The 24,746-nt window shown below is 38.1% G+C and overlaps 1 protein-coding gene across 1 annotated transcript; it reads left to right on the forward strand.

The window, feature by feature from the left end:
• Window positions 1–166: 166 nt before the first annotated feature.
• On the forward strand, window positions 167–23,998 carry LOC120538757 (cytochrome P450 2B19-like). Its single transcript, XM_039768211.1, has 9 exons — window positions 167–381; window positions 462–624; window positions 4,067–4,216; window positions 6,649–6,809; window positions 6,935–7,111; window positions 13,986–14,127; window positions 17,906–18,093; window positions 20,624–20,765; window positions 22,077–23,998. The coding sequence occupies exons 1-9, from the start codon at window positions 199–201 to the stop codon at window positions 22,256–22,258; spliced, it is 1,488 nt and encodes a 495-aa protein (XP_039624145.1). The 5' UTR covers window positions 167–198; the 3' UTR covers window positions 22,259–23,998.
• The last annotated feature ends 748 nt before the right edge of the window (window positions 23,999–24,746 follow it).

Here is a 24,746-nt window from a genome sequence, read left to right on the forward strand (position 1 = left end):
GTGAAAACAGCTGGCACTGTACACTGTGTAAGTGAAAACAGAATATAAAATAGCACGGACCGGATTTGTTGCTATTAGCGTATAGCTGCACACAGTGGTCCAGATGCCCTTTGACTATTTACACAGTGGTCACGTGAGGTGGATTTTATTTAACTGTCTCTTCGGTCATTTTCGTTTTCTTTCTTTCAGTCTGCGAGTATGGAGGTGTTTGGGACGCTTGGGACGCTGGTTCTGGCAGCGATCGTCTTGTTTTTTTTCCTGCTGTTATTTCGAAAGGACTCATCTCGCTATTCCAAGATGCCGCCAGGTCCGACTCCGCTGCCTTTTGTTGGTAACATGCTACAGCTGAACCCCCGGGTACTCCACGAGAGGATAATGAAGGTCAACTACTTCTACGATTAGTATATCTTTTCACAGAAGAATTTATTCTTAACCGAATTATGTCGTTTTCTGTCCCACAGTTGCAGGAGACGTATGGACCTGTGATGACGGTGTACTTGAGCTGGAAGCCCGTCGTGTTTCTTCTTGGGTTCCAGGCGGTCCAAGAGGCGCTGGTGGAACAGGCTGACGTGTTTGCTGGGAGACATGTGTCACAGCTGATCATGAAACTCACCGGTGACTATGGTAATTTCACTTCTGCTCTAGATGTCTCATATAATGTAGAGAACTAAACGTCGTTTTAACCAGTAAATAAACACTGTTTGCGCAAGGCAGAAAATAAACCCTGGGGAGGGCGCCAGCCCACCGCAGACAAGAAGTTATATCCATCCATTAACCAACCCGCAATATCCCAACTACAGGGTCACGGGGGTCTGCTGGAGCCAATCCCAGCCAACACAGGGCGCAAGGCAGGAAAGGAACCCGGGCAGGGCGTCAGCCCACCGCAGGGCACACACACACCAAGCACAATTTAGGATTGCCAATGCACCTAACCTGCATGTCTTTGGACCGTGACAGAAAACCGGAGCACCCAGAGGAAACCCACGCAGATACGGGGAGAACATGCAAACTCCACGCAGGGAGGACCTCCTAACTGTGAGGCAGCAGCACCACGCACTGCGCCACCATGCTGCCCCAAGAAGCTATGTTCTAGTTTAAAATCTAGAATAGTATCATAACAGTGTAACAACTTTATCCACTAAACAATACAAACAATATAAAAAGCAAGCAACAAAATGAGTAATTCTCACGTAATAAAAATAATAATAATAATAATGTTCCTCTTTATTGATTTTGATAATAAATAAAAATTTCAGCAATAAAGAGAAAAAATAAATAGAACCACTGGATAGTACACACCTCATGATAAAACTGTGAGAACATTGAAATATGACTGAATAAAATTGATTTCAGTTTTAGATTAAGCTCCCAAAATTTCCTTCTTTCATATTCTGTCATTTTTGATGCAGTCTCTCATACAGATATCATTAGTGAACTGAACTGAGATTCAATACACTGCGAGTCTCATGTCTGCAGTTTGTTCCTCCATTCAGTACACAAAGTGATTAATTCCAAGAACTAGTTCATTGTACTGTACTGTGAGTCTCGGCTGCAGTATGTCAATGACCTTGCAATGGATTTCCAGACTAGTAGGGTCATAATGGTTCATTCAATCCGTCAGTGTGTTGAGGCGGTCATCGTCACTCAGTCAGAGTGAACCGATCTATAGGAGATGCTTGGTGTCATCTACCAAGTCAATGATTGCCTAGCTGTCATGGTGATCGTTTTGCTGAAACAGATTACTGATGGGCTATTTCCCGAAGACAGCAGCCAATTTCAAAATGCAATATAAAATGTAACACACACTGCGCATGGCTTGAAAAGATTCATTCTTTAATGTCAGTGTCCCAGGATGTTTGTATTAAAGGCAAATACAAAAGAATGAGTCACATTCAAAATAAAAATCTAAATCTATATGCCGTCTCCACTTGTTCACCAGTAAGTTCTTGGAGAGAATGACCATTTAAATTGGCTACTGCTTCCAGTGCATAAAAAAGCAGTGATTGTACATTCAAGGGCTAAAACACCAAACTGCAGGAAAAATAATGTAGCAACAGACCCTCCTTCCTTTAGGGCTCTCCTGAACTGTGAGGGCTGCCACGGAAGTGTTTGATGAACAGTCACAAGAGGAACAACATGAGCAGTTTAAAAAAAACCAACACCTTCTGGTGGGCAACAGGGATTATGTATTTTGACCACACACAAAATAAGTTCTATTAAGGGCAGCTAGTGCTTTAGGTAGAGTCATTTGTAGAATGTGATTTTGGATGAGTGCCAACCCACCGCAGGACACACAGAAAGCACACAGTAGATACAACTTAGGATCGCCAATGCACCTAACCTGCATGTCTTTGGACACCGCACCGCCCACCGCAGATGTCCAAATCTTATTGAAGAATTTCATCACAAAGGGTTATCAACATAAACAATTAGTACATTGGCAATCCTAGTAACGGGAAACAATGAAGTCAAATGAATTAATGCCAAAAATGTTGATCGGTTACACAGCAAAGTGATTAAATGCGTATTAATAGACTATGCTGAAACATTTGGTGGTGATCATGCAGAAGATGAAAACGTCAACTTATAATATCCTGAAGAATATCTACAACTGTTAACACCGTTAAGTCTTTCACCGCACAAATTACTGTAGAAAGAAGGATATATCCAAGAAAGATAATGTAGTACCTCCCACAGATAGCATTAGACAACAAGCGTTAACAGTTTCCCGTTACAATAGCTTTTGCAAAGACAATTAACAAATCACAGAGCCAAACATTTGAAAAAGTCGGTTCATTTATTAGAGAAAGAAATAAAATTCTCTCACGGGCAGTTATACGTTGCATTGTCACAATGAAAATCCAAACACAGAATCAAAATTCAATGCAATTTTGACGAAAATGGAATTAAAAAAATGTTTTTACTGAAGTTTTACAGTAAAAGTGTAAGTTTAAGAAGTATTTGTGTGTTAATTTCAAAGCCAAACAGAATAAAATTGTATTACGAGCAACAGAAGCGGGAAACAAGACACTCTCACCTTCCACATTCCATATGGCTGCAACAATTTTACCGTAATTAGGTATGAATTATTAAAATATTACATAAACAGTAATTTACTGTATATAGTCTCTTGTTAAATTTCTTGTAACTTGGGCTAACTAGTCATAATAATGTATTAATTGTAAGAGTATGTTAGCCTTTGATCTTGGTATTATTTTTCTGTATAATGATTCTAATTGTGAAATGCACTGGTAATTATAGTCAAAATCACATCTGCAATTATTTCTTGATGTTTTAATTTCTTAATTAGTTTTTGCTGGTGTCCTGATGATAATTTCAGCATGCTCCTTTCATTTTATTTCCCCTCCTAATGTATTCTCTAAATAGAAACCTGTGTGTACCTCCGACATGCATAACAGTACCCTGCAATGAGCACCTCAATGAGATGGCCTTCTGGAACACAAGGAAAAAAATGCTTCCCAGAATAGGTAGATGGTAGAAAAAAGAAAGACCAAAGTAATAAGATAGACACATAAAGAAAACATGTCTAACTAGTAGTGACATCTAACAAAATATTACCCTGGTGGCCCTGTCTATTTCTGAGCTTCAGTAGGGATCTTTTATTTAGAATCTTGAGCAGTTTAAGAGTTAACATAGCACTTTGTCTCTGAGGTTAAACTCATGAAGCTGCTCCAGTTCCTCCTCCAATAGTTAGCCATACATTGTCTTTATTACTTTGATGATGTTTTAACAGCCAACATGTTGTTTATAACATTCCTTTTAATTATTTAGAATGTGAATAAATTATATCCATTTCTAGTTTATGAATTTGTACAGTGACATAGTCCTTGTCTATCTGTTTTATACAAATGATGCACCTTTTCAATGAAGTTGAAAAAATGTAAACTTTGAGACACAGACTGCAAAGTTTAAACAAAATAAAATCATTTAATATGTATAAATCCTTTAGTTTCATTTCACTTACTGTACATTTTGTCTTGAATGGAAAAAAACTATATATGTTTTCTCATATGACTCCTCAGTAATAGTGTCAAGTCTCTTCCAGGTTTGGTGCAAAGTACCGGAGAGCGTTGGAAACAACTGCGCCGCTTCTCTATCACTACTCTGCGAGATTATGGAATGGGAAAGCGCACCATTGAGGAGTGGATCCAAGAGGAAGCTAGGCACCTGACAGAGGAATTCAGAAAAACCAAAGGTGAGGCAAGATTTTAACATAAAATTTCACAATATTTAAAACATGACTCCTCTGATTTTAATATCTTTCTGAATGATATTCATGGTGGCCTACACAGTAAACTTGTGATAAAAGATGTCGTTGATTTTCAATGATGTAAACAGAACAGTTGTGATAAAAAAACTGTCTTTCATGCTTCGTACTGAGCTATATCCAAAAGCCTCAATAAAAATATGAGCAGGCAAAAATTATCACTGTACTATAAATATTATTGCATGCTGTGGCTTATGATGTATTTTATAATAATATGCTACTAAAAAAACACCCTTAGATGTAGCAAAATCATTAATGTGCTTCAGTTCTGTTGCATTTGTCCCCTTGACCACAGTTACAGCCGTTTTCAAAAGTACACCCAATTCCTAATCAAGGTAAGGCGGACAGAGTCTGTATTGTGGGTTCCGCTGAATGGAACAGCACTTCCTCATTGATTACCCAAAAATGACACTCTAACACAGTTTAAAATTAGCACAGAAAGAGGTTGCATACACAATACTCTAACAGTGTTAAAGAAAGCAATTCTTACTATACAATCTCTAATTCTAATTATTTACTTTGTATTCTAAATAACATATAAGAACTGTAATATAATATGAATCTCAGATTGACAACTTTCCCCTCAAATACTCAACCTCTACTTTTTATGGTCTTGTATATCCTGCTTGTGAGTTCCATTCTTGTAATGCATCTATTCCGTTCAAATTATCTTCTACCGTCTCCTTTAAAGGACAATTGTTCAACAAGTCCTTCTCTTCCTGTTGCTCCAACCATCTCAGCTTGTGTTGTCTCATCAAGTGACATGTACACTTCCATGCACTTATCTTCCATCTTCAGAAAAAAACACATCTACTTAATAATTTTTGTCCTTCTGTCCTTACTATCTTTGCCTCATTTCCAAAGTTCACCTGCCATATATAACACCAATAAACTTTTAATTTAATTGCCAGATAAATCGTAAAATGGTATACCTCCTAAACCGTCTCCCATTCACATGCACTCCTTAGAACAAATGCCAAACCTGCCATAGTCATCATTTTTAAACATGTCTTTGCTTTTGCCAAAGCAAATTAATTGGCAGTATCGGAGATTACACTTGCCACATTAATGTCTGGCATTTTCTTCACATACTTTAGATAAATTAAAGGTGCTATTGTCAAATGTAAATTTTTTTCATTTTCTACAAATCAACTTCCAGAAGCCAATGCACTGATCTTCTCAACACCAACACCTTCACCACATTCCACAATTATTTATCTGAATGTAAGTGGATATGACCCCTTTATCTGATGTCTCTTATTCCCCTTTTTCCTAATTCTATATGTCATTTTTATCTAAGGGATTTTGCTTGCATATTCCATGTTCTACTAAAATTCTATTTCATACAAGATAATGGGAGCTCTGAAGGTTGCATTGCATGTATCCAATGGTGAAATACAGAGGCAAAAATATCTAATCCCCATCTTCTGTCCTAATTACTATTTATGATTTTTTTTATATGTTGACACTATTCTTTAATCCATTACTCCAAACCTTTCTTTTTAAATGCTTACCTCACTTCATTCATTGAATCTTGTGAGACACTGTCAGTCCTTCTTCAGATAAATGCATAATTCAGCTTCTTTTATTTTACCCGATAGTTTTTCAGGTTTTGCTTGAAAATGTAGGCCACACTCATTTTTTTCAGAGTGAGACAAAATTGCTTTTCCCTAACTTTAACATGATCTTTGCATTGCATTCACAACCACTGTCATTGAAAGTTTACCAATTCCTCACCTTATTGCTGAATCATTAGACACCCCCACCTCTCCTAAAATTCTTTAACTAAGTTAGAATTTCCACAGTTTCTCACATAAAAATGATATCTAACCACACACATACATTCTTCATTGCTTCAAAGATTTTGTCAGAAACATAACTGAGCAGAACAAGCAATTTCTCAGCATATTTACTTCTCACATCCTCTACATTTAGATTTCAGATTCTCAGTAAATCTATATTTAGAAAAGAGTTCCAACTATGCTTTATAAAAATTAACTAAACAAGAAAGACATTTTGATAGGTAAGCAGCCATAAAATCCCTTAAACTTGTGGTTGATCACCGGCATTAATTACCCCCAGAAGAGTTCAGTTGCTTCCTTCATGTGTCTTCGGCTGAGCAACCCTCTACATCAGAACAAACCGTGATATAAACGGACCATTTACCATAGTCCAACAAGCTCATCAATTCTATTCACCTGAACAAGAAGAAAAGGCAAGTATTCCAAAGGTTAGCAGCATTGTGCCTGCTGCATAGCTCAAATCGCGCATTAACTTTTTATTTTATTTTTATTTTGATAATAAACCTGTTTCTGTTTATTCAGAAATAGTTCCATTTGAACCACTCTATTCTCTTAAAGGTGCTCCATGTGATCCCAACATCTTTTTGAGTCAGGCCGTGTCTAATGTCATCTGCTCCATTGTGTTTGGTCAGAGGTTTGATTACCAAGATGAAGACTTTGCTAAGCTCTTATGTCTGATTGATGCAAATATGCGTTTGATCAGCAGCCCCGTTGCCATGGTAAGAATCACTGAACGCTTAGGCGACGTTTAGCTGTGACTATGCACAGTATGGCAGAGGTCTACAACCGAAAAAATATATTTTTACCATTTGTCTCATATTACTTCTTTTTGTGTTTGGTCCAGCTTTATTCAGTGTTTCCAATACTCATGAAGTTATTTCCTGGATATCTCAACAAGATGATAAGGAACGTGAATGAGATGAAACAATTTACCTTATCCATGATTGAAAAGCACAAAGCAACACTGGTTAGCGACAGCCCCCGGGATTTCATAGACAGCTTTCTCATCAAAATGAAAGAGGTAATGAATTTACTAAGGGGAACGTGGTTAGGGGTGGAGGATAGGGTTTGAAGGATGGCATAAAGTAGTCCAGTGATGTACTGGTGTTTAGCTTAAATAGATTTTTAATTAGAGTCTGTTTCCTGCCTTCACTGTACTGCTTGCTCAGCAATGTGAGTTTAAAATATTGTGTGTTTAGCTTGTCTACTGTGGCAGGCGGTTGGCATCCATGGCCAGCCGGGACGCCCCTGCACACTATATTCAGGGGGAGCAGCCCTGGACACTGCAATACCTCCCCTTGGACGCTAGATGACCGCTCCCTGGGGTGGAGCAGTGCCTTGGTCTCCTACAGGGCTCCCTGGGAATTGGAGTTGGGTGCAGCCCTGTTGGGTCCTGCAGGCACCACCAGGGGGTGCTGTGTTTGGGACTCCTGAGCCCATGTGGGCAGCGTATGCGTCACGCCCAGAAGTGCAGCCAGAACTCGGTGATGAAACACCTCGAGCACTTTCGGGTGAACTATAAAAGGAGCCAGCAACTACCACTCAGCGGCCGGAGTCAGGTGGAGGAGGACAAGGTTGCCAGGGAGGAGTGGTGGTGCCAGAAGGAAAGTGCTTGGTGACTGTTGTGTGTTTGGGACTGTGTATTGCCAGTGGGATTCACGGGGAAGACGTGCACCACAGATGAAGAAAAAATAGTTTATTTTATTGTACTCGTGCCTCAGTGTGAATCTGTGTCAGGTCGGTCAAGATACAGCGTTAATTTCACGCTACTAAACAGAAATGCCTTAAAAATTTAGTCCTATTTTACGTAAAGGTAATTTGCCATGTTTATGCTCCATTAGCTCACTAAGTGTATTTTTGTTTCTAATTAATGTAATATTCTCAAAGACTTTCGTTCGCAAGACATTACGTGTTGTGGTCTGGAGTGCAAGCTCAAATAGTAAGATTTGGGACTAAAGTAATTTCAATCTTTCTTTTTATTTTATTAATTTTATTGCAATCATTCCATACAAATCAATCAATTTTTACAAAAAGCAGGATAGAGAACAAGTCGACCCCCACCCCTGAGAGAGACAGCAAGGCCAACGGAGTAAAACTTAAGGCTTGTAAACACACCTAAATTGATGAGTTTGATAAGCCAATAGAGATGAATGGAGAAGAAAAAGAAATACAGAAATAATTGCTTCCTCTGTGCTTTAAGAACTTATTCTAAAATATTATTGATTAGATCCTGTCATGTTTTGAAAAAAATCTGCACAGATCCTCTAACTGAGTATTTGATTTTTTCCAATTTCAAATAGTATAAAACATTGGTTTCCCACTGACTTAAAAGAGGAGAGTTAGGATTCTTCCAGTTGAGTAAAATAAGTCTGCGTGCCAAAAGTGTAGTGAATGCAATCACAGTTTGTTTGTCTTTCTTCACTTTAAACCCATCTGTAAGAACCCCAAACACCGCTGTTAATGGGTTAGGAGGGATTGTGACACCAAGGCTGTCTGAAAGGTAATTAAAAATTTTGGTCCAGAATGATGTTAATTTGGTACAGGCCCAAAACATATGACCCAGTGAGGCTGGGACTTGATTGCAGCGTGCCCTGGAAACATTTTGGAGAGTTTTAGGCAGTAATTTCAATCTTTAACAATGTTTCTGTTTGAAGTTTATGGTACACCTTAACTTCTTAGTGTGGACTACCAGGGCGCATACAGACGCCCTAACCCGACACTGACAGGCAGAGAAATGAGTTGCCAGACAATCCACAGCACAAAGTAAAGCACCAACACAAATACACAGTCCTTTCCTTCCTTCTTCTGTCCTTTCTCTGCCACCTCCACTCCTTTCTCAGAAAGCTTCATCCACCTCCTCCTGACTCTGGCTCTCCAGATGGAGTGAAGCTGCCCCTTTTATAGGGCACCTAGAAGTGCTCCAGATGCTCCCAGACCACCTTCTGGCAGCACTTCCGGGTGTGGCTAAAGATGAAGCTTAACAGAGTGTTGTGGATTGAGAGTTCATGAAATTACCTTTCAACAAGAAACAAAACCTTTTGTAACACAATTGTTTAAATGAATCTGACATTTATTGCAAAGTGGTAAAACATTTAAAGCTATACAGTTTATTGAAAAACAGCTAGAATTAATAATATATCAGTGTGTAAGACAAATCTTCTAGATTCCTGGGACACATCTGCATTGATGTTCCTGGGGTTATGGGGTCTTTCAACATCTGACACCATCACACAGGTGACCAAGCCGAGGTTAAACGATCCCTGACCCGCGTCCCAGCAGCAGCCACCCATGGATCAGACTTCTTAATCCAAAGCCACCTGGTGGCTTTCTCTGCAGCCTCACTAACTGATTTAATGTCCCTCCTCCTTGCTTCTCCTGTAATGCCCATCTGATTGAGGACTTTGCAGAGTGAACGTCTTGCAAAACCTCTACAGCCAACCTCTATGAGCTCACAGAGTGTCTTCCAGCCTCTGTCCCAGCACTTCTCCCCCAGTTCCAGGCACTTTCTTTCTTGTTTGCTTTTTCCATCCACTCTTCCCAGTGGATGCTTTGAGTTCCAGCATGGTCAGGTGTTTTATCACCTCAGAGAGGATGATCATTTCTGGCTGGAGTGATGTCATGACAATTTGTGGAAACATTACCTCTTTATCCAGGTCAACATCAATCAGGGGCCATAGAGAGAAGGCCTGTCCTCATTTTTGGTGGTGAGCAGGGTTTCTCTCCAGGTTTCACAATGGAGATCTGCTTTATGACGTGATGATACTTGCTGGACCAGATAGCAGTGGCCATACTCTCTGCAAACACCCTGAGCACCTTGTTGTGGCGCCAGTGGTAGCGGCCTTCCGCAGAGGCATTAAACAGCTGCTGAGGAGATATTCTAAGGATCCTCTTCCAGAGTAAAGAGGAGAGGATGGTGTCCTACTTTTGCCCTAGATGTGTAGGTTTGTTGGGCTAGGTAGGGCATCATAGACAGCTTGCAAAAGGAACAGGGCATGAGGGATGTCTTCCTGCATAATGTTAGACCAGGTAATCCAGCACTGCAATAAACTCTCCCAACTCATCCACACTCCCTGCTGTCTGAGCCCCACTCTCCTCCTCAGCTGCTCTTCCTTCATGCCTGCTTGAACCTCTTCATGGATTAGATGGTGTCTCTTCTTACCCTGGGCCTTTCAAACCTGCATCTTTGAGAAGTATCCAATGTCCACACTCGGAGCTGCTAAGCCTTCCTTGCTTTTTAATGAAGGTGGCACTTAGCAGCAGGTATGTCATTCAGAGAGCTGTGCTTTGGGAAGTCTAGGTCCAAATGAGACGCCGACATTTGGCCGTTTCAAATTTTTATAGTCCACTGACTGGAAGGTGAGGAGCGGGGTCTAGTTGCCCTCACGGGGTGTTTTTTCACTGCTGTAGGGGAGAACAAAAATGACACTATTAGCAACAGTGCCCCCTTTTGCCCTAGCAGGGTATCACATACCTTAGAAAAGCATGGAAGGTGTTCCTCTGATCTGCATATATGACTCTATATATCAGTACATGTGATGGGATGGGAAAGGCATGTATGGTTATACAGCCTGTTATCAGGGACTTATCTATAAGCAACAAACTAGTGTGAATGTAGTCATTAAAGAAACCATTCCAGTATGTCTTAAAAGCATAAAAATGAGTGATAACCGAAAAAAAATCAAAATGTTCCAAATAAGAAATATTGCATGTTTGTAAAGATGTAAGTAATAGACACTTAACCAAGGCTGCAGCAACATGAATGGGAAAACCTGAGTGAAGCTCACAGAAAGTGAAGCGTTGTAGGAAGAACTAACTATGGAAACATGTCAAGTTATTCTGAAGGTTGTATCGCATTAAATTTGAAGATCCAATGGGCTTTTCTGTCTTAACAGAAGATTACTATAATCACTATGCATTGGATGTGGTTTCATAATCTCTGATACTGTAAATATTAAATCTGTAGTGGTATATTCTGCTCTTGTGAAGTGCTGGGTAAACAATTGTTTTATCATGTAGGGTCTTAACAGTGATCCTATGTAACTCTTTATTGTATATACCTTAATGAAATGTTTAAAATCCCATACACTTAGCACTCTGTGATCAGGTACTTTATCACCTCCTCCCTGCTTCCCTTCTACATCTGTAACCTCAGGCAAATAGACAGAGTCAATAAACAGGTAGGAGTTGTTACACATTTAAATATGTATTACTGAAAAAAATTATGGAAGCAGAAAACTATATGAATATTCGCAAACGATACCCTTACAGCCTAAGTAGCAGTGTATCTTAAGTCCATAGGTGGCTCTCAGCTTATCTTCATTCTAGCTTGCTTTGCTACCACATGACCATTGAACAGAGTTTTCAGACAGGCCACATGCTGTCTCAGTATAGCTGCCAAGATTGTGTTATCTTCATCATGGTCTTCTCTTCATGGCTAAATGTTGAGAGAGAGAGATAAAGGCAAGGTGACCAACTTTATACCATTCTTACCCCAAAACACAAATCCATGGGGCGTTGTAGTACAGAATGGCCTCTGATCCAAAGCCAATCACAAACAGCCATACTTTACACCAACAGAATTTATTTCCCAGTGTTTTCTTGAACAGTTATCAATGAAAGCACTAAAATACAAAAATATTTGATTTTAGAACACAGTTTCATGTGGCAAATTAAAATACACCATGACTGTGAAGAAATGACTTTGACTTGAAAAATACTGAATTTACTCATTAATGTTAAAATTAGTCAAGGGGCACATCACAGACTTCAGGAAACAGCAGAGAGACCATATTCTCACTTACATTACAGGAATTCTGTGAAGATGGTCAGTAGCTTTAAATGTCTTAAAGTTGTCTTCACCCAAATTGGTCACAGCATATTTGAGCTCTTCACAAGAAGGCTCACCAACACCTTAATTTCCTCAGATGTCTTAGAATAAAGCAGATGTGTCCATCTATCACTGACAACTTTTATAGGTCCACCATCGAGTCACCCTGATACGGTACCTGCTCAGCACAGTAAGGTTGTTACTTAGGCAACAGGGGTTGTGTTATGCAGCAGACATTAAAGCCAGGCAGGGCATGGGCAGGGAATGCAGATCTGTTGCTTAAAATGGGTTATATATGAAGAGGTGGACATTTAGCAATTGGTTTCCTGCATAAACATAAGCCCACCCTTTTTAGTTGATAATTGGTGTAAAGTTCTGCCTAATAAGATTGATAATGGTTAATTTATGATCAACTTGCTCACTGATCATGGTGGTAAAAGGCTCAACGCTGAAACATCTCTCACCCAGTAATAGTATCATTCAAATGCGATTGATATAGCCCAGTTAGACCTAAATCATAAAAAGTGCATTCTAAATAGATTTCCAATTGAAGTGAAAGTTTAAGTGTCAGTGATACGACTACAGCTGTCCCTCATTGTGAACTGTAAATACAAACGTGGTGTATAAGGAGCGTGAGGCCTCCAAAAGGCTTCATAGGTCTGCTGGGCCTTCTTTGCCAGGAGAGAAAAGAAATTACCCCAAAAGACTTAATCCAACACTATTGGCCAGCCTTAACCTTCGCAGGCCCAAAAGGGATTTATGCATTCAGAAGAAACTTAAATTTCCCCACAAAAATATACAAAATATAAAGTCCAAACAAATAACCAAGAAACTCAGCATATGCACAGAAGGTTAATAAAGAATCATGATATTCAAAGATTTTTATTAAAATAGAAAAAAACAAGCAAAATGCTCAACAAAGAAAGAACAGGATTGCAAGTGAAAAAGTGGCAATAGACATTCCTGAATAAAAATCCTTTGGAAAAAAGCATGAGATCATAAAAATAACTACAAATCTAATATAGAATCAGTAATACTCACAAAATTCCAATTAAAAACAAACTGGCTCTGTAGATAAAGTTAGAAGGAGAATCCAGCAGCTATGACATCAGAGTGCTCCACCTCTTAGGGCTCCACCCACAAGGAACAAGGAATAATGGTATTTAATTAAAAAAAAGTACATAATTACTGTACAGCTAAAACAGAAAATAAATGAAAATAAAACATTTAGCTACTCAAAAATAACAATAAAATACATAATATAGCAGGGCAAATGATGAGGTAGGGCAAAATCTAAATGCTTAGGGTGCTAACTAGGCAAAACCCCATTTAATTCTAACAGAAACAGTTCCCCCAAGGATAGTGATCTTTTATAGGATTCACTGTTTCCCTCAAGTTGTCTATGGCAGTCAGGTCCAAAATGAAACACCACCTTCCAGGAGTGTCTCCCTTTTATGTTCAGCAGACTGGAAGGGGTGGTACTTCCTTGGCATCATTGCCCTCAAGGGATGGTTTCTAGAGGCTGCAAGGGTAAAAGAAGATAAGATCGTTAGTGACAGCATGCCCTCTCATCCCAGGGTAGTACCACATACCTTAGGCAACCCTTTGGTGGACATGCATTACAATCATCACACATTGATAGATAATACATCTTTCATATGAAATGCCAAAGAAAAGAGGACAATGTCACTTTATTTTACAACACTCATGATCGCCAGGCCTATTTGCTGTTCAAGTGCAGGGGTTTCTGAATTTTCCTCAGGGTACTGTTTCTCCCATAACTCAAAGACATATGTAATGTAATTTAATTAGTAAATCTAAACTAGTCTAGTATGTGTACTTGAATTGTCTTGAGTGGTCCTGTGTCATACTGAGTTACTTGCTATATTGTGTTGATGCTGCCAAGATGCAATCAGGCCAGTTATTGGCCTGAATTTGTTTAAGTGAATTTGAAAATGTGTTGTGTTGTGTTGTGTTATGTTATATTATGTCTTAGTCAAAGTGCAATGATATGTATATCTGATCATCTTTACTCAATTGTGGATTTATACTTCTCATCCTTTTCAAGGAAAGTGACAATCCATCCACCGAGTTTAACTTTGAGAATTTACATATCTCAGTTTTAAATCTGTTTACGGCGGGAACTGAGACCACCAGCACCACGATGCGATATGGACTGCTGATCTTCATTAAATACCCTCACATTCAGGGTAAGAATTTTCCAATCACTTGGTGCATCTAAACTTATAGTACAATGAAGAGTTCTCCTGTTAGGTATTGCCATTCACGTTTAGTGAATCAGCTTTAAAGTTAGCCTGTAGCACAATGAAGGAGGGACTTGGTGCTCAACAACTCACAATTTCATAAATTTCACAACTTTTTTAAAGAGTTGGTTTAGTTATGAATTTAAATAATTAAGGTTTTTTTGGCATGCTCAGAGGATAATCCACTGTTGTTAATGAGAATAAAGGGATCTTTATTTCAACAGATTTTGCATTATTTCCCATTTACGTCCAGGTTTCTGATGTCAGAGAATAAGATTAAAGCTGATTGGTTGAAGATGAATGATATCTCTAAGAATAGCTGAAACCTGACAATATCAGATTTACAGTAGAAGGTCAATGTCTTGAAATTCCCCATAAACCATACTCAGAAAGATGAAACACAAAATATCCAAAAGCAGACTAGTATTTTCTGATCTGATACCCAACAGAAGGCCTAACCCCAGGCAGTATGAAAATCTCATAATTATTCATAAACACTGTAAATCCATGGTCTTCAGGGAAAAAAAAATTGGGTGCTTTGTCTTTTAAAGATTTGCTAAACAATGAAAAACATCAAAATAATCAAAAATAGCATGTTTAAAAGGCAACCCAAAACAACCTAATCCAGTCTGAATTCCAATTCTTAAGTCACAAAAAACAGCAAAGATTAAAAAGAAAAAAACTAACAGTACTTGCAAATAATCTATACACCACAAATGTTATGATTGGTGACATTATTTATGTGCCTCTTTAAAGTCTTTGTGATGGTCCATACCTTTCTTACAGGGATTTTAAACCCAAAGAAATAATTTCTGGCATTAATTTTGTGATTTAAGATGCCCCGAGAAATTTTAGCATTATGTTGCAACTCCATATTGCTTTTATCATGGGCACCACCGTGTCCTTTGGCATTCCGGTTTTTCCAGGGGCTATGCTGGATGTGATGTTATCAATGTGACCATATAATGGTCAGTGAGAGCACTTCTGTATTACCCAAGATTGGATAAAACTGTTTATTTTTAGCAATATTTTATTTGGTGTGTTTCTCGCCTAACGACTTTATTTTTGAACGGTTAAACTTTGATTTTTGACAGTTACTTTGGCTTTACAAAAGATAGGCTTGATCTCCAGTTTACAAACTTTAGAAAGGCCTTTGTTTATGTCTCCACTTCAGATACTTATACTAAAACTCTGGGATCTCTGTGAGTCAGCAGAACAACTCAAAATGCTGTTCTGGTGGGCCGGACATTATGCCACAAATGAACAAGATGAAAGTGGTCTTCCAGACAATTGTGATGGAAAATCCCGAACCCTGACACTCTTATTTAAAGAGACAGGGCACATAACTAAACATAAGTACATTAACACAAAAATAAACATAACACATATTTAATAAATAATTAACAAACAAAGCAATATTCAAAATATAATGCACAAGGGGATTGAATATATTTCCAATAACAAAATATACATGCAACATAATATACAAATAAACAACAGAAATATTAAATCAAAGAAAATCATACCAGTGCCAGGGATAAAACCTTGCCTAACCATGACAGTCAATAACACAAAACCCACAAATTATTAAGAAAACCAGTAGAAATAAAAAACAATCAATTAAAAATATTGACTCAGTTATTTATTTGAAATTAGTTTCTGTTTCGTACACATTGTGCTGTCCAGACACCTGATTGAAGTTGTTTAACATCTTTATCACTTGAACTTAATTGAGCTGAAGTGTGAATAAAAAATGTACTTTTGTTTGTCATGAAATAGAGCATAGTGGGGTGCAGGTGTCAAGGTAAGAGCTCTCCTTGAATATGGCGTGCTAGTGTGCTTTGCCTATCAAATACTTGCAAAGTAATGCACCACATTTACTTTTTACTTTACTTTTGCATTATGTCATTTGTGCCAGTTTTACATTTTAATCCCTTTGGAGGGGACTTCTACAGTTGTTATCAGAAGTTTACATACACTCATCTTGGACCTAAATGTCATTGTAATTGTGTGCTTTCAATGATTTCTTTGAACTGTTCCTTTCTTGGGGTGGAATAATTATACAAACTACATTTTTAATGACCAAAACAAAAATTTGGTGCACAAATGTGAATTTATTTTGAATTTTCTAAACTCCACACAGGATCGAAATTATACATACAGGCTCAAATATATGCATACACCCACTTAAATTTTTAAATAAGTGGAACTAAAGGTTCTACACTGTCTTTTAACTTGACAGAGCCAAGGCCTATTAAATTCTCATTAGTGATCATGATTGACTACAGCCGGTAGCTTTTCTGTGCCAGCATAAAAAGGGTTTGTTTGACAGCACTCCTTGGATTGACCAGCACTACAAACAATGAGAAAGTTCAAGGAACTCAGTGAAGATCTAAAAAAGAGTATTGTAGATTGACACTAGTCAGGAAGGTCTCTTGGAGCCATTTCTAAACAACTGCAGATTCCAAGATCATCAGTTCAAACAATTGTATTTAAGTACAAGTTATTGGGAGTTGTCCCCACTTTGCCAAGATCCAGAAGGACATCCAAACTGTCACCCTCAGCTGAGAGGAAATTGGTTAAGATGTTCAGGAACAACACAGGAACCTCCAAGGCCCAAGCCTGCCATGAACTGGAAACCACTGGAACACCAGTGTCACTGTGTACAGTTAAGCGAGTTTTACATTGACATGGTCTGAGAGGGTGCTATCCAAGAAAGAAGCCTTGTGAAAGAATGTTTTATGGTCAGTCACAACAAACATTGAGCTGTTTGGCCACAATGACAAGAGGTATGTTTGGCAGAGTAAAGTAAGGCTTTCAAACCCAAGAACATTGTACCAGCATTGAAGCATGCTGGTGGTCGCATCATGCTCTGGGGCTGTTTTGCTGCCAGTGGTACTGGTACATTGCACAAAGTGGATGGAATAATGATGAAAGAGGACTACCTGCAAATTCTTCAACATCACCTCAAATCAATAGCTAGATGGTTGCAACTTGGACACAAATACACATCAAAACTGATTGTGGAATGGAAAAAAGCAGGTTAACATAAAGCTTTTGGAATGGCCTTCCCAAAGCACAGACCCTATTGGAAAGTTGTGGACTATGCTTAAAAGACAGGTCCGTGATAAGAAACCAACAATTTCAAATGAACTGTACCAAATCTGCCAAGATGAGTGTTGAAATATCCAGCCAGAATTATGCCAGGTTGATGATGGCTACCAAAAGCGTCTGGTCAAGGTGAAACTTGCTAAGGGACAGTCCACCAAATATTACTTGGGGAGTACATATATGTTTGAGCCTATATGTATAAGTATAACCCTGTGTAGATTTTAGAAAATGAAAAATAAATTCCAACTTCTGTACCAAATTCTTGTTTTTTAACTCCCCAGAAAAGGAACAGAAAAGCCCACAATTACCATGTCATTCTTGTCCATTATGAGTCCATGTACACTTCTGTTCACAACTGTAAATATCATACTTGGACTAGAAAACATTTTTCACATTTTAAAAGGTTAGATGTTGCAATGTTTTATTCCCTTTGTATGTGAATGAAATTAAAATTTAAATCATATCCCATTAGACAAAAAAAGTCAGTCTATTACATCTAATAAGAAAAACTATAGGCTTATTTAATTTCAATTAAAACCTTTTCAGTAGTAACAGACTTTAAGTAACCAAAACTATCAGCTTTGTGCCACTAAGACTGTTTAATTACATTTAGAAAATATTCAAAAGGAGATTGACACAGTGATTGGTCGAGACCGGGCTCCTGCCATGCAGGATCGGAGGAAGATGCCCTACACTGATGCTGTAGTCCATGAAATCCAAAGGTTCATTGATCTCATTCCTTTAAATGTGCTTCACAAGACAACAAAGGACACCACCCTCAGGGGCTACTTCATCCCAGCAGTGAGTCTCTTTTTTGACTTGAAATGAATGTACCATTAGACATTTTCCTAATAAAATGTACACCGGAGGCAACAATTTGACATAAAAACTTTTTTTTTTTTTTGCATATTGTATATTCTTCTATTTAATTTTAGAAGTGATTTCTTTATCTCTATTACAGGATGATGCCATTGAACAATGGTGCCTCATGGATCCATCCTTATGAGTTTTAATCCATATGCCCCAAAAAGCATCTGTTATGTTAATTTGAAGTACTAAACTTTCCTCTGTGTGAATAAGTGCCTAAGGGGGCCTTGTGGCTGATGTTAGGTTTAGGTTAAGGTTTAAGCTGGTTTGAGAATGTTATGTTATATCAAATATACTCATGGAGTCTCTGCTGTAATTTAAATCAACTTCCACTCACTGTACCTTCAACTTATTACATTAATGCCACTGCAAGATTTCAAATTATAAAGGTCACTAATGATTTTAACTCTGCATTTAGCAACAGCATTAACCGCAGTTTGAAGTGGTGACATCATGACAAAGTCTCTATATTTGAATCCTAACCCAGAGTCCATATGTGCTGAGCAGTGTTTGCCAGCCTTGTCTATGCCCCCACACAACTAGGAAATGTTTGATTTACCGTATATACTCGCAGATAAGTTCTCCTGCAGATAAGTCAAGGTTTGATTTTACCGTATAATTTCCTGTATTTTATAATGTTGATCATATAAGTCGAATATGGAAAACTCACACTATTGATCCAAGAGATTATGATATGCTAAAGCCAACCTGAGAGAGTAACCACGGAGCACATTGCCTTGTTTTGTATGTATTGTGCCTAAGTGACAACACGGTAATACCCAAACTATTCCGAAGCAACGTTTGCACTGTTTTGTGTTTTTTGTATCACACTCCCTCATACACCTTTATCGTAAGAGCATCCCTTATCTATGATGGAGCATTCAATCAGAAGATAGATAGATAGATAGATAGATAGATAGATAGATAGATAGATAGATAGATAGATAGATAGATAGATAGATAGATAGATAGATAGATAGATAGATAGATATGAAGCTGGTTTTAAATTAAACGTCATTGAAGAGGCGAAAAAATTGGTAACTGCGCTGCTGCAACAAAATTTGATGAGTCTGAGAAACAGGTGCGAGATTGAAGGAAGCAAGAAGATGTAAAAAAAAAATAATTAAGGATCGCATTTTTGAATGGGCATATAATTTGCAGTCTGATTTTATGATTGATTTTTCAAGACCCAACTTATACACGAGTATATACAATATGTTTGCATCCCTGCAAAAGTAATATCACATTTGAAGATGAAATTTCTCATTTTGAACCACAAATTGAACCACATACAGTACTGTGGGTGAACAAGCTGAACTAAAAAAATAAGCTTTGAACTCAGTGCATAAAATTTTAATATAAATTGAACAGTTTACCTCAGTATATCTCAGTAATTTTGTAAATGTGTTCCCAGTCCCCAAGCATAGAAACTCTAATGAAAATCTGGGGTTCGGACTAATTCTCACGAATCATCAAGCGGCACGAGGAAATGACATGTGATCAATGATTGAGTGGTTTGAAGGATTGGAGACTCCTGTGACGCAACAGGTTCATGTGCGCCACTAAGCAATGAGACATGGTCGATGAGTTTTGTCCCCTGATAATACCTGCACTGCAATTCAAAAACAAATGTGCTACACTGTTAAAATTGCTGAGTTACTGCTAGGACCACCAGCAGGAGAGATGGGCTGAGTGTAAGCAGCAGGTGTTGAATCCAGTTCAATCCACCTTGCCTCCCCTGGCAAAAATGCCAATCAAACCACAAAATAAGTGTCATTTCACGATCAGGGCTTATATAGAAATCAGTACTAGAGCTCACACTTCTCTACAGATCATTGCAATGTCCAAATTTCATTCACTTAAAAAAAGTTATTTATCTTTACAAATGCTCCATCTGTAGCAAGGAACCGACAAGAATGCACTTTTCTGAGGCTCATTCAATGGTGACAATTTAACACACAATGCTTCATTCATTTCATATCATAGAACAGGAGCACTAGCTAATAAATGACATAAATTTATAAATGACAGCAGACTGCCAGACACCAATTTTACCACGATAAAGTCGGACAACACCTCACTCAATTTTAGTGAATTGTGACGTGGCCATCCACTTTGTCTTACCCCCTTAAATGCCGTCTTGCACCCCAAGTTGAGAACGCCTGATGTAGTGTTTGTACGTTCTTTAACTGTTGACACAGATTTGCTTTGGGCAATTTGGTTTCCTCTAACCACTTAAAATTGAGTTTTCCTGTGATGGACTGAATATTGACTTGTAGTGGTAAAGACTTGGACTGACATTGCCTGTGACCCTATAATAGAAAAAAAGATACAGAATTAAAGATTTAATGGAGGAAATAAATACTGATTTGCATTTTAGATGTGTGCTATGCATTTGTTTAAAACAAGAAAGTTTTTAACATTATATGTCAAGCACCTTTTGTTCTTTCTCTTGGTGATACAGGGTACAATAATAGCCCCTATGCTTCATTCCGTATTGTATGACAAGACAAAGTGGGCAACCCCTCATTCCTTCAACCCCAATCACTTCCTAGATGAAAATGGCTGCTTCAAAATGAATCCAGCTTTCATGCCCTTTTCCACAGGTACAAATGTTTTATTGAATTCTTCCAAGTGTAATCTTTGCAGGGTGTTTTCAGTGAGAAAACTGCTATTGTTGTCTGGTTTCCCTTGGGATAAACTTTGTGTTTTCCTTCTGAAGAAAGCTGTGTACCCTTCCAGATGTATGTGAAACTTTTTGCTTCAGAGTACAATACAGCGAATATAAGAACTGTTTAGTCGTGAAAATGATTCTACAGAATTCATAAAACTCAAACCAGGCAATGTTAGTTTGTGTCAAAAAAGAATAGGATTCACATGAGTGGCTAAAAATGGCTTCTGATATTTCTAAATATTAAACACCAAACAATATGCACTTACCTATTTTACACAATCTGCATAACATTTCAGTATTCAATATCATATGCTGATAAGTCAGTGAGAAGACTTCATTGTACATTTGCAAACTGTACCCTGATGTTCATCCTGCCATCTGTTGAAACAACAGAAAACATGTCCTATATTTTAACTATAATTTACCTTTGTATTTTTTTGAATACATTTTTTTTCCAGTAATTATAGGTTAGACCTTTCCATTAATGCTCACTCTTCACAGTGAAGTGCACCTAAAGAATGTCATTCAGTGCTAATGGGTGGCACATTAGTTAAGTCTTCTGCCTCACAGATCTTACATCCACAATTTGAATATGTTATTGTTCTACCAGCAAGGTAATCGGACAATGAAGTAGAAGGATCAGGAAGTAAAACGTTGTTCAGCAACATTAAATTTCAGGAGGAGTTCAGTACTTACAGTATCTGCCTTTCCCCTTTCCAAAAAGCTCTCACCATCCAAAATAATCAATCATAGCCTGATTCTGTAAATATAACTCTATCAAAACAATACTACATAATCAATCCCTGTTATACAACCAAATGCAGGTCTCTCAGCTCTGTTTACTTACATTAAAAGTAGAACATTACTTTAATCGTGAATAGCAGACTTTGACTACATTACATATTCTTTTTTATGTCAAGAATATAATATTAACCAACATATTGTTACTTTATATTGTAGGAAAGGTTTTTGTTCTGTTTGGTTTAGAGCTCTTCACTTATGATGATCAATTAATCTTGTCATCTAGCACTTGTTCCTAAATAGTTCCATAGACTGATTTTTCTTCAATTAATGTTGACGTCTTTTGTAAATTCCTTTGGATTAAAGCCTCTATTAAGCAAATGGTCAGGCAAGTAAGTGAGCACCTCACTGTATTCTGAAAATGTGATAATTCTACTTTGACTACTACCATTATTTCTTATGCCTAATGTATCTTATTAATCAAAATATCTTTATATTGCAGGAAAGCGCCTCTGTGTAGGTGAAGGTCTGGCCAAGATGGAGCTCTTCTTGTTTTTCACCACCCTCCTGCAGAACTTCTCATTTCGCTCCACTGAGGATCCTGCTAATATCACCCTATTACCAGATTCCACATCATTTTTTAGAAGACCCCAGCCATATACGTTTATGGCCATGCCACGATAGGAAATACATTTTAACCTAGAGTTACCCAAATTCAAGAAGAGATTAAACATATAAACTATGCTTAAATAATGATTTCAGCTCTTTTAAATTTCAATATTAGAAATACACACAATGAGCAAATCATTAGATCCACTATTCTAATCCTGAGTAAGGCCTCTGTTTGCTGTTAATTTAGCCTCAATTATTTGTGGCGTGGATTCCACAAGATTTTGGAAACATTCCTATGAGACTCTGTTCTATGTTTTTATATTTGCATTATGCATTTTTTGCAGGTTTGTCTGCTATAAATTCATGCTGTGAATCTCCTGTTCGACCACACAGAGGTGGATTCAGGTATGGACAACATGGGGTGCCCACACCAAAAAATTCACAATGGTGATTACAGCCTGAACTCATAGTTCGATTAGTGGTGCCATTTATGAATGTTAAGGGGTGCACATTCTGTAACTTCTGCAGTATGTACTCACAGAGGGCCGCCATTTAAGGAATCTGGACACTGACAGGAAAACCTCCATACCCATGTTTGGTTCTAAATAGGCTACAACCAGCACTGCTGTTACATCCCAAAACTATTCTGTTATTTTCAGATCTGGTGACTGGAAAGATCACTGAAGAAAACTGAATTCATGGTTATGTTCATGAAACAAATTAGATGATGACTTTTGCTATGTAACATGGCACATTATCATGCTGGAAGTAGCCATTAGAAAATGAGAAAAAAGTCGCCATGAAGGGATGCACATTGTTGGCAACAACACTCAAATAAGCCATGTGACGGCACTGTGCTTTCATTCAAGCTATGATTTACTGGTACTAATAGGTCCAACGTGTTCCATCAAAATATTTCTCACACCATTAAACCACCACCACCAGCCTGGACTGTTGACGTAAAGCAGGTTGCATGCATGGATTTATATTGAAGGCACTAAACTCTAACTCTTCCATCTGTGTACCTGATCGAAAATTAAGATTCAGACCAGGCTGTGAGTTGTCAGTCACTAGATGTTTTATAGCACCAGTTTTAGTAGACTGTTGTGCATGAAAATCCCAGGAGATCAACAGATACACAAACCAGCCCATCTGGCACCAATAATCATGTCTTAGCACTTTAAAATTTCAATGCGCTGCTGCTGTGATAGTTCCTTCAGTTCAGTGGCACCTAAGTGGGGTATATTTGGTCATTTAAGGAGTATTTTTAGTGACAGCATTACTAGCTTTTTGTATTACTGTAAAGTAGCCCCAGCGGTTGGTAGTGCTGCCTCATGTCCCCAGTAACCTAGGTTTGATTCCAAGACAAACCATTGTGGGTGTGGAATTTGCATGTTTTCCTCCTGTCTCCATATATTTCCTTTGAAATCACCAGGTTTTAAATTTTACTTTTTTTAGCAATACCTACTTGAGAATCAGTGGCACATTGTCTTGGTGATTTACAGTTTTTAGGTATCAAAGCTACTTTTACTTCCAGAGTTTAATGAAGGTGTTTAGAGCAGACTTTTGTGTTTAAATGATAACAAACCTTAGATACTAACTTGCCTTGGCACAAATTGTATGCAGTGTGTATCCCCAGAATTGCTATTGGCATTTAATAAAATGCCTTTTATTAAAGCAGAATTAAGCACTGACACTAGCATGTGACCCCAAAGAATTTCCATTATTGTCACCTACCAGTTCAACTCAAAAACAGAGAACTTGGTAACTCTTTACTTTATTAATAAATCATTAAAAAATTTAATACTTAAATTTGTTCATGTATGTTTATGTGTTATAAATACCCATCCAAATGATGGCTTGTTCGGGGTGAAAATGTGATGAAGTGACTATGGGGTCCATGGCAGTGTGCCAGTTTTTACATAAGATCAGTGCAACTCGACCTTGATGGGTGCCTGCACAGCTGAGCTGTTGTGCTGTCATGGGGTAGCTGGTGTGGAGGCGAGCTCATTGCTTACTTAGGTCATCTGTTCTACATCAGTACTTCACAGACTGTAACTAGCACAATGTACCCACCAGAGTATAAAGTAAGCCTGAACATGACAGAGGAAAAAAAGAATTAGAATGAAGAAACAAGAGGAGAAAGAAACAGGAGTTTAAAGGATAGTGTGAAAGATAGAGGGTGCTATCGTCTTCTTGAACCCTCAGACTATATGCCAGACACCAGGTAAAAGTCCAACAATCTGACTGTTTATTAATACACAGTGCACAAAGCACCCTACTCTCCACCATACTCATACAAAAAAAATTCCTCAATACAATAATCAATAAACACTCCACCACTCCCAGACGCGTTGCCACCCTTCCACCCAGCTCAGCTCTCTGTCTGGGATTTCCCATAGTCCTTTTATATTGCCTGACCCGGAAATGTTTCGATCCTTCAGTCCACGTGACATCCTATTACTTCCTGGTCAGATAAAAGTCCTCTTCTTCATCCCGGAAGTACATTTCCCCTGTTGCTGTGACTAAGACGTACTTCCAGGTTATAGGGCACATATGA

This window comes from Polypterus senegalus, chromosome 11 (genome assembly GCF_016835505.1).
Source record: "Polypterus senegalus isolate Bchr_013 chromosome 11, ASM1683550v1, whole genome shotgun sequence".
Lineage (NCBI taxonomy): Eukaryota > Metazoa > Chordata > Cladistia > Polypteriformes > Polypteridae > Polypterus > Polypterus senegalus.

Bases quoted from the DNA above. Each gene is read 5' to 3' on its own strand.
- LOC120538757 (XM_039768211.1), top strand. From the start codon at position 199: ATGGAGGTGTTTGGGACGCTTGGGACGCTGGTTCTGGCAGCGATCGTC. The intron at 14,128-17,905 runs GTAAGAATTTTC...AATTACATTTAG, and splicing joins TAAATACCCTCACATTCAGG to AAAATATTCAAAAGGAGATT. The intron at 20,766-22,076 runs GTACAAATGTTT...TTTATATTGCAG, and splicing joins TTTCATGCCCTTTTCCACAG to GAAAGCGCCTCTGTGTAGGT.